The sequence below is a fragment of the Acanthochromis polyacanthus genome, chromosome 6 (assembly GCF_021347895.1).
Source record: "Acanthochromis polyacanthus isolate Apoly-LR-REF ecotype Palm Island chromosome 6, KAUST_Apoly_ChrSc, whole genome shotgun sequence".
Classification (NCBI taxonomy): domain Eukaryota; kingdom Metazoa; phylum Chordata; class Actinopteri; family Pomacentridae; genus Acanthochromis; species Acanthochromis polyacanthus.
Window position 1 is genome coordinate 675,761 of NC_067118.1, and position 11,066 is coordinate 686,826.

Here is an 11,066-nt window from a genome sequence, read left to right on the forward strand (position 1 = left end):
CTGTCGTATTTGAATAAATGTTTTATACCATACTTGTGAATGACTCTGACCTTTTGTGCATTTATTTTTTTGTCTTATTCCATTTTTGCCATTATTCCGATTTAGCAAAAACAGCAGCACCAGATTTTCGTTTTTTGGGTATTCTCATAAAGATACATTTCTGGCTGGTGACAAAGTTTGGACAAATGGAACTGTTAACCCAGAGTCTCGAAGGGTATTGTCTATGAAAAAAATGCATTGAACACGTAGATCCAGCGTAGTGGAGCGAAATTCACTTTCTTGGCACTTTTTCCATGGTCCCAATACAGCCTAAATGCAGGTTGTGCAAGTTTCCCACCATTTCCGTGTAAAGTCCTGCACGTCTTCGCCCTGGACATCTGTGAGATGCATATAGCATCGTTTCGATCCTTTTTTTAGTAACTTTTGAAGGCGGTTTCCTTGTCTTTCTTTTCGTTTCGTCTTCTTTCCTCGTATCTGTGGTAGATACAGTCGACGCCATGTTGTTTTGATCTGATACCACAGCAACAGAACTCAGCTCCCACTGGTCCACGTGACCAAAAAGCGCTGCACGTACTGCAAATCCTAGTCCGCCCGTGTAAATATCACGACGCCACAGTAAAAAAAAAGACCGACACAAAAACGCTAATTATTAAACAATGACTGGAAACGGTGAGTAGAAACTTTTTTGGGGTACTAATTAGCAATAGATATATCTTATAAAGCAGAGTTCATGTAGATCCACGTGAGTGGAACGAACCAAAACAATCTTGTTCACCCAATACAGCCTATCATCTGACCTTAGAAAACCAACCTGCACCACTGCATGGACAGACTTCTGCTGTTTTAAAGTACTTTGCCTTCAGATTAGCAGAGCTCTGCATAGATTAGCTCATCCAAAGATGTTGTTGTGATGAACGTTACTGATAGAGTGTGACGTGAGTCAGTACGATGGAACGTCAACTTCATTTACATGAAGTTAACGTCAAACCCTCTTTAAATGTTCTTTCCATACGGCCAGCTTCATCAGTGACATCCATTCATTTATTTTACATTTCAGGACCTAAATGTCAGAACCAAATAAAAAGTCCTCCAACAGAAAAAGCTGATGTCTTTAGCTCAGTGATCTCACCTTTAACTGTACATAAAGTATGAAGGAGAAAATTTGTGACTGACATTTTCACAGCATTTGAAACGGCTCAAGAACATCTGAGACTAAACACAGCTGACATGTTATGTTTGGAATAAATAAATGGAACATTCAGAATAATGAGATGTTCTAATGAGAAGATCTGAAGAACTGAACAACTGATCTACACTGATTGATCATGTTCATTACATCTGGACTCACCGAGCCTTTCTGCAGTTCCTCACAGCTGGAATCAGTCTCCGTTTTCCCTCCTTTGATGTTCTGTACATGTTCAGGTTCAACTCATCCAGAACCTCCTCTGACATTTGCAGCATGTAGGCCAGAGCTGAGCAGTGGATCTCAGAGAGTTCCTTCTCTGATCTGTTCTTTGACTGAAGGAACTCTTGGATCTCCTGATGTACTGAGAGATCCTTCATCTCCATCAGACAGTGGAAGATGTTGATGCTCCTGTCTGGAGACATTTCATCACTGTTCATCTTCTTCAGGTTGTTGATGACTCTCTGGATCATTTCTGGATGGTTCTCTGTCCGACCCAGCAGACCTCCGAAGAGTCTCTGGATCATTGAACGGTTCTCTGTCCAACCCAGCAGACCTCCGAAGAGTCTCTGGTTGGACTCCAGACAGAGGCCATGAAGGAAGCGAACAAACAGATCCAGGAGACCATTTTTACTTCTCAGGGACTTCTCCATGACTCTGTTCAGGAACACGTCCAGAGTGTCTCTCCCCTCATCTTTCCAGTCTTTTCCCAGGAAGTCCTCCAGAACCTTCTCCTTCCTGTTGGTGTAACAGTGGAACATGTAGACTGCAGCCAGAAACTCCTGAACGCTCAGATGGACAAAGCAGAACACCTTGTCCTGGTACAGCCCTCTCTCCTCTTTAAAGATCTGTGTGAACACTCCTGAGTACACTGAGGCTGCTTCCATATCGATGCCACACTCTGTCAGGTCGGACTCATAGAAGATCAGGTTTCCTTTCTGCAGCTGCTCAAAAGCCAGTTTTCCCAGAGACTCAATCATCCTCCTGCTGTCTGGACTCCAGTGTGGATCTGTCTCAGTTCCTCTGTCATACTTGACCTTCTTGACTTTGGTCTGAACCACCAGGTGGTAGATGTACATCTCAGTCAGGGTTCTGGGCAGATCTCCTCCCTCTCTGGTTCTCAGCAGCTCCTCCAGAACTGTAGCAGTGATCCAGCAGAACACTGGGATGTGGCACATGATGTGGAGGCTTTGTGCTGCTTTAATGTGGGAGATGATGCTGCTGGCCTGCTCCTCATCTTTGGATCTCTTCTTGAAGTACTCCTCCTTCTGTGGGTCAGTGAACCCTCTGACATCTGTCACCATGTCAACACAGTCAGGAGGGATCTGATTGGCTGCTGCAGGTCGTGTGGTTATCCAGAGGCGAGCAGAGGGAAGCAGATTCCCCCTGATCAGGTTTGTCAGCAGCACATCCACTGAGGTGGACTCTGTAACATCAGTCAGGACCTCATTGTTGTGGAAGTCCAGAGGAAGGCGACACTCATCCAGACCGTCAAAGATCAACACAACCTGGAAGTCTTCAAACCTGCAGATTCCTGCTGCTTTGGTTTCACTGAAGAAGTGATGAACAAGTTCCACCAAGCTGAATTTTCTCTCTTTCAGCACATTCAGCTCTCTGAAAGTCAATGGAAACATGAAGTGGATGTCCTGGTTGCTTTTGTCTTCAGCCCAGTCCAGAGTCAACTTCTGTGTTAACACTGTTTTCCCGATGCCAGCCACTCCCTGTGTCATCACTGTTCTGACTGGTCCATCTCTTCCAGGTGAGTCTTTAAAGATGTCTTCTGGTCTGATGCTTCTTTCTGCTCTGTCTGCTTTCCTGGATGCTGCTTCAATCTGTCTGACCTCATGTTCATCATTGACCTCTGCAGTCCCTCCCTCTGTGATGTACAGCTCTGTGTAGATCTCATTCAGGAGGGTCGACTGTCCTGCTTTAGCGATGCCCTCAAACACTCTCTGGAACTTCTTCTTCAGACCACATTTAAGTTTACGTCTACAAACTGCAGCGGCAAGTTCTGAATGAAAAAACAACATGAGATCAATGAATAAATGACAGTAAACATTACAGTAGTTCATCCTCGTAAAGACTGATTGTGTGAAGATATTGTGAGACTTTAGTAAATGTTCTGTTGATCAGCAGCTTCAGTCTTTACACAAATCCTCTTACTGCTCTGCAGACAGTCAGCCAGCTTCTCCTGCTTCATCCTCCTCAGGAACAACACTGTGATCTGCTGAAATATCTCTCTGCTGCTCCTCTGATCTTCATCATCATTCTCCAACTTCTCCTCATCCTCCCTCTGACTCTCTGAGCGTTCTGGGTAATCTGGACTCACAACCTTCTGCATCTTCTTCAGCTCCTTCTTCACAAAAGTCACCATGTTGTCCTCCAGCAGCTGGAACAGAGAAATGTGTGAATGAGTCCATCAGAGTCAAATCATGGAGCCAAACATCAGATCCATGTTGGACACACTGACAGTCCACTGGTCTACAAAGAGCACCATGGAGATGCCTGAACACAACAGATGGAGAAGAACTTGTTGTCCATGAACTCACCATGAATATGGAGTCCAGGTGATGCTGCTGGTCAGACTGAGCTCTGAGAACCTCAGAGTTCTGCTGGTCCACTCTGTGGATCAACATCAACAGTTAGATCTCAGTACATCTGTCCACACAGACAAATGACATCAGATGAAATGTATTTATATAGTACATTTCTGACAGATAGGTAGAAAAAACATATGCAGACAGACAAAACAAATTATAATAGACAATATAAAATTAGTCAAATCAATGAGTAAAACAAAATAAAATGCGATAAAATACTATAACATGCAGAAGAGGATAATAACTTGTAAGATCAAATTTTAAAATAAATATGAAATCTTTTTACCATTGAGAGCAGCCAAAAGCCATTGAAAACATGAACATCAAGGTTTTTCTTGAAATATTATCAGACTGAAAGAGGAAGGCTGCTCCAAAGCTTTGGACTCTGACCCGACTGTAAAGGTTGGACCTCCCAGCAGCCTCAGTCATGAACAGTTATTAGCAGTTGGTCTGATCAAGCTGATATGAGGCTTTGAGGTGGAGGAGGAGCAAAGAGGTTCAGAAATATCCCCAGGTGCCAACCCTTGCATGGTTTCATACATAGTTCAGGAGGACAGGTTTAAAGCTTTCCTTGTTATGGTCCTGCTCCTGTCCATGTTCTTCTCAGTGCTTCTCCCTTCTTTCTTCCTCCTTTTCCCTGTCTGTCATCTGTCTCTCCCTATTCTCTCTCTCTCTCTGGTCTCTCTCCCCTATATCTCTCCCTCACTCGTCCCATGTCATCTCTCTGTCCTTGTCTCATACTTCTGTCTCTCCCTCTGTCTGCATCTGTTGGTCTCTGTCTTTCTGCCTGTCTCACTCTCTCACCTACCTGCACTCCTGATTACTGCTATGTGATTCACCTGCACTGATCAGTCCATTTACCTCACCTGTCTTCAATTACACCACCACTATATAAACCCAGCTCAGTCACTGACTCCCTGCTGGACCATAGACTCTTTCATTCTGTATCATCTCCACGCTTCATGGACACAGTTCTACCCCTGTACTCCCACTGGTTCCTGTTTATTTCCTCCACCTGGACTTACCTTCCCTGTTTGGATTCCCACCTGTTTCTATTCTGTCTCCAACCTGCTGAAACTCTGTTTTGTGTTCCACCTTTTCCCAGATTTCCTGAACCTGCTCACCTTCCCCTTCAGTTTTGTTCCTTTTTGTTCTAAGTACCCAGTTTTGTTGGAGTAGTTTAGTTTATTCATTTGTGGTTTACTTAGATTTTCCTCTCTGTTGTTAGTCCAGAGTTTTGTTGATTTTGGTCATCTTGCCTTTTTTTCCAATTAGATTTTGTCAGTTTTCAGTCCTTCATCTCTGCCTATCCGTAGTTCCTCCCTGGCTTGCATCCCTAGGTTTTTGTTCATTCTAAATAAAGTTCCATTTTCTGCTACAACCAGCTTGTCTGCTTTTGTGCCTGCATCTGGGTTCTCCGACTTCCCCACGTAATAATCCTTTGTTTTGGTGTCAGTTAAAAATAATTAATTATTTATAATGAATTGAATTTCCCTTCAGGGATTAATGAAGTTATTGCATTTAAAGTCTGGCAGCAGAATTCTGCAGCAGCTGCAGACCAGACAGTGAGGATGGACCAATACCAGGTACAGTAAGTTACAGCAGTCTAACCATGAGGAAAGGTTGTGGCTATCAGCCTGTTATTGGACCATTATCTCTGTTCGAATTCTTCCCATTTCCACTATCAGTGTGTTCATGTTTTCTTTGTTACAGGAAACAAGAGCAACCTGAAGGCAGCAAACTACTGCATGTAGAATCAAACTGAAACACAAGTTTAGCTGCTGGATCACACAATATTGCAGCGCTAATAGTTTTTTTTGCAGGGATTTATCATTTTAATCACAGTGGTCGTCTCTCTGCATGCTAATGTTCCACCACAACAAGTCCAGCTGTCACTATGTTCAATAATAATGGATTCATTTGAAGAATAACAAGTCAGAGCGTTTTTCCCATAACAGAATGATGGTGTTTAGTAGCCTGTATGTTCCACAGAGTGGGCTGGAAAAGCCAGAGGATTAAGATAAGATCAACTTTACTGATCCCTCACCAGAGAAATTCACACATAACAGCTGGATATAGATAAGGCAGAAAGAAGCACTAAAATTACAAAGAGATTTAATTTTATTTAACTTTCATTTCTCCAGATAATCTCAATGAGAGACCTGTCCTAAAACAACAAAATAAAAGAACACTGAGTCACTGACAAACAACACTAATGGACCTGTACTAGACAATACAACAATACAACACTGAGTTACAGACTGTCAGGGTCATGGCAAAACACAACATAGACATTAAAATGGATGTGCAAAAGTGCCAAGCAGTAAAGTTTAAGAGTAAAAGGGCTAAGAATGGAGACAAAAAACACAACAAAAACCCATCATGATAAAATGAAGTCTTTGCTGCTTTTCTTTCTTTACAAACAGAACATTGTGATGCTTTTGGTCAAACAGAACATGGACATATTGAAGTTTCACAGACTTATTAATGCACTAAATCAATCATCTGATCAATCGATAATGAAAATGTTTCTGATCTGTCACTCTGCATGTGATGACATCAGCTCCTAGTGACCTCATTAACATGTGACTGGAGAGAGAACCAATCAGAGTGAGCTACACTCCAAACAACATGTTTCACTTTGACAAGAGAAAAGTCTTTAAGGACAACGACTGCAGCTGAACCATTAAAAGATTTCTGATCAAAATGGCAGTTTGAAATAAAGCCGTTAGCGAATCATGAATGCTGCATTTTAGGATCTGAGTTCAACAACACGTCTCAGAGATTAAACTGTGTGTCAGTGGTTTTACAGATTCCTGCTGCTGTTACAGTCACAGTTTGATGCTGTCTCATGATGGAGCTTCATCACTTGTTTGAAATCTTTTACACACTAAACATTTAACTGAAGCTTGACTTTACAATAACATCACAAATCAAATCAATCAAACAAATGTCCATCAGAAAAAAATGGAAAAAGACATTTACCACAAACCCTACAGCCCTAATGAGGATTAATCAATAAGTTAATCAATCTTAACTCAGAGAAACTGCCCCAAAACTAATCAGATAAGAAACACAACACCAGTTTACAGAGAAATAAAGTCCAAACTTCTTCCCTCTGGCTTTAAGTTCACTGACCACAGCACAACTTCTTCACTTTGTCAATGCAACAATCCCTAACCAGCATCCACAAACCTCCATGAAGACAAATGTCTCTCCAGGACATCACAGCAGTGTTCACTGTTTGGTATTTGTCCTCCTCCATCCAGCAGCACCTGAAACCTGAGTACAGCTTCCTGTCTACTCTGTTTGAGCCAAAGCACAAAGACGCCACCTGCTGGATCAGCTGGTGTCCTGCAGCTGCTTCACCACAGAACCACAGCATCCATTCTTTCCTCTCTGACAGGAACATTTCCATGGATGTGACAAAGACTCAGCATGTGTTTGAGGATTCATTCATGAAGACAATAAAACTGATTCACTGACATTTTATACAGTTACAGCATTTATATATCAATTACCTCTGAGCAGCAGGAGCTCCATCTCCTTTAAAGTGAATTAAAAAACCCTTTGAGTCATCGCTCTTAAAGGACACACAGCTGGGTGCAGGTCCAGGTCCTGGTCCTGGTTCTGGTCCTGGTCCTGGTTCTGGTTCTGGTCCTGGGTTCTGATGGATCCTGGTACACAGACATGAAAACCAGCAGCTCAGTAAGTGCAGCACAAACCAGCAGCTTGACAACAACCAACACAGCTGGAAGTTGAAGCAGCACCAACACCAAGTCATAAATCAGAGTCCAGACTAGCATCCTGCTGGAGCTGCTGTCAGGATGCAGCTTCATCATTAAATCTCTTTATTGGACTCCATCCAGAGTTCACACACAACTGTGAGGCTCAGCTGACTGTCATACCTTTCCATGTTGGTGAAAACCTGCAGCCACCTGAGGACACAAACACACAAAGTTCAGCCGTCAGTCTTCAGTCTCAGTCAAACACACAGCTGACTGGATCTGAACATTTCATTCTGTTTCTCAATCAACTCATCCCAGACCAGCGACCCACCAGCTGATTGTGGACGTCCACAGCAGCAGACAAACGGCAGCTTGTTGCCGACAAACACAAATCAAAGGTCCACTTACTCAACTTGTTGCAGTCCAACAGCTTTCTGCTCCTCTCCTGAGCTCCACCGTCGTCCTTCTTCAGCTCTGCAGGAACCAAACAGCTCAAAGCACAAACCAGTCTGAACCTGCACAGATCAGAGGTCAGCTCTTTATCCTTCTCATATCAGACACACAATCAACCCTCCCAGTCAGATCAGCTTTATTTCAATACAAGTACAGTCAGACTCAATAATCATCTTCATAATGAACCTGAAAGCTGAACTTAGAACTCGTTTCAAAGCCTCACTTTGAGTCTCTCACACCCAACTGGAAAACACAAAAACCAGTTGTGTTGGTTGTTGTATTCTGAGTTTTTATCTGAGTTCTCAGAGTTCTCAGCTGATTGACTTCAGATAAAGTCCTGACTTTAACATCCATGTAGACTCTGAGAATGAAGCCTCAACTCTGCATTCAGTTCACTGTTAGACTCTAAATCTAATCTTTTAATCACAGCCTCCATCTTGTTCTGACATCCAAACTCAACATCTCATCGTTTTTCCCCAAAACCCTCTTTTGTCTCATCGTATTTTTATTAAGGTCTGAATTTACAGTGATGGACTTCTGGGTCCAAACAGAATCAGAATACTAGAAGTTTGTCAGTGAAAAGAAAACTTGGAATTGAAATGTGTCTCATAAAACAACTTGTGTTGGCAGTGAAAGAAAAATGTTTGTGAGAAAAGTTCAACTGAAAGATAAAACACAGATATTCACAATTATTTCTGTTTTTGTATTCTGATGATTTTCAATGAGAGTTTTCTGATTTATTTCTTCAAATTGTGTTTTATTGTTGTTTTATCTTGATGCCAGTGTTGTCTGTTATCAGTTGTGTTTTCTTTGTTTTGTTCTATGTTTTCTTGTTAATACATTAGTTTTCAGTTCTTTTGCTCAGAAACAGCATGATTAGACAGATGTTAATTACCTTCTTGACAGTTTCAGAAAGCTCTCGCCTTCATCATCCTTCTGGTGAAATCAAACAGAAGAGCTCAAAACATATAAAATATTAAATTTGATTTGAAACAACAAACTATAACGTCTCTGTTGTGGCTCCAGACTACAGAACATTTGGTAAGAAGTTTCATTACAGTGAAAGTGTTTATCTGATCAGGCAGAAACTACATTTAAGGAAATATTCCATTCATATTTACTTCAGAGCCAGTTTCTCTGTATAAATTCACCTCATTATGTAAAGTGTGAACATAAAACTGAAATCAAATGTCTGTAAATAAAACTGAAGTGAATGTTGCTGGTGGAGGTAGAAAGTCTGAAGAACTGTGAGCTGACAGGTTGCTTTGCATTAGAACAAAACTCCCACATCATCAGAACTGCTCACATCTTTGGATTTACGTTACAGACGGAACATCCCAGCTGGCAGGAAACGTTCTGACAAGTTCTAGGAATACTTTAAAGGAAATGTTTTAGTCAAGAAGAACGTTAGAAGAAAACACAAACCTGTCACCAACAAAATAAATGTTTAATCCAAAATCCACATGAATGACGTCTGTACATTCTGCTCACATTCAACCACGTTGTGACTCCAACTAAAGTAAAACTCTAAACTCATCATGAACACAGTTGTGCTCCTCTGACAGACCATAAAACACAGAGGAAGTTCTAATAAACAGTGGACAGGTGATGCAGCTGTGACACAGCTCATATTTAACTGATGTGGATTTAAACTGACAGCATGAGATGAAGATGCATCTCCTCCTCTCTGCTGGGAGGAACTAAGACACCAGGAAAGGAAGCCAGGATGTGCAGTTAGAGAAATGAGAGAAGAGGCAGGCGTCATGGAATTATTGTGTTTAACTCCAAAACACTGACAAGTATTATTTACACACTGAACGAAGAGGAAAACATCAACAGAAAATGGACACTACTTCTTCCAGTAAATGTCCTTAACTTTGTACTTTCCAAAAACTACATTACTGAGATGAATCCAGGCTTTCATCCATCAACTGTCCTCTCCAAATGTGTTTTATGTGTAAACTTAGACTGTTGGTCCAGCAGCCTTGTAGAGCTTCATAATATTAATAAAACAGTCATCTTCTGTCTCGTTCTAGGATCTTCACTTATGTATAAGAGAAGAAATCCAGTCCTGTTTATCTATTTTTACATTATCTGCTGCATTTATTACATTTTCAAAGGATTTTTTCTTCATGCTAGACCATTAATGTAATAATTTAATAATGGCAAAATTTTATTACTTTATTTGTTCAAAAACTTTATTACATTATTGGGAAATGATTACTTTATTGGATTTATTTACCTTTGATGTGGCCAAAATGATGATGTCATTGGCAGATATTACATTATTGGCTGTTATTACATCATTAGTTGCTACATGGTGACATTGTTGAAGACGTTCTAGTGAACTTTTAGGTCTGACACTGAACCCTCACTGCCTGGAGGAAGTGGAAACTCTGGAAGCATCACATGATCCTGACAGACTCTCATGATGCTTCCATAAGTCAGCTCAGTCCTCAGGTCTGGAAAATACCTGAGTACTAACTAGATAAGTAACTAAGTAACTGATACATTACAACAACATTTAGACAAACTTCTGACTATAAATAGAAACAGATCAAATGTTGTCCTAAACTCCACAGTAGCTCACTGAGCTCCACCTCCACCACATACAGCAGAGAAATTCTGCTTCCACATGAATGTATCAGCAATAATCATCCATTAATATCATGTGGAGAGTTTAACCCTCACAGTGACCGTCCTGTTTCTGTGTGAAAGCAGCAAACACCTCCAACAATCACACATTCACCATCACTGCAGCTAAACCAACACGTCACTGAGAACTTGATGAAAACAATCAGAGGTTCACTTACTGAGCTCTCAGCCACCAGTCCACTCTTTTCTGTCCACAGCAGGTTTGGACTCGTCTCCCAGTAAAATGTCCGTTAAGTAAAGTGAAGCGACGCTGCTTACTGTCTGTTATCAGAGTGTTCAGAGCGCTGCCACACCTTCATCCCTTCACTGTTAAAGTATGCAGACTTGTTTGGACGTGTTTCAGGAGCTGCTTCTCAGGATCTGGTGTTTTTCTGAGCACAAACTTCCTCATGGCTCCCAGAAACACATTCATTTATTCTCACCCTGACTTCACCTTCTGCTGTGTCA

The 11,066-nt window shown here is 41.5% G+C and overlaps 1 protein-coding gene across 3 annotated transcripts in view; it reads right to left on the reverse strand.

Moving 5' to 3' along the window:
* Positions 1–10,878, reverse strand: part of LOC127534429 (NLR family CARD domain-containing protein 3-like) — a 31,685-nt gene extending 20,807 nt beyond the window's left edge. For 2 of the 3 annotated variants that reach the window (XM_051949618.1, XM_051949616.1), the window contains exons 1-7: positions 10,778–10,878; positions 7,920–8,026; positions 7,692–7,721; positions 7,305–7,460; positions 3,733–3,805; positions 3,347–3,572; positions 1,349–3,194 (exon numbers count right to left, since the gene is read on the reverse strand). In XM_051949618.1, coding sequence (XP_051805578.1) covers positions 1,349–3,194; positions 3,347–3,572; positions 3,733–3,805; positions 7,305–7,460; positions 7,692–7,699 — 2,309 coding nt within the window. In that variant the 5' untranslated portion in view covers positions 7,700–7,721; positions 7,920–8,026; positions 10,778–10,878. The remainder of the gene's footprint in view (positions 1–1,348; positions 3,195–3,346; positions 3,573–3,732; positions 3,806–7,304; positions 7,461–7,691; positions 7,722–7,919; positions 8,027–10,777) is intronic. The other variant, XM_051949617.1, reaches the window with a different exon arrangement.
* Between the last annotated feature and the right edge of the window lie 188 nt (positions 10,879–11,066).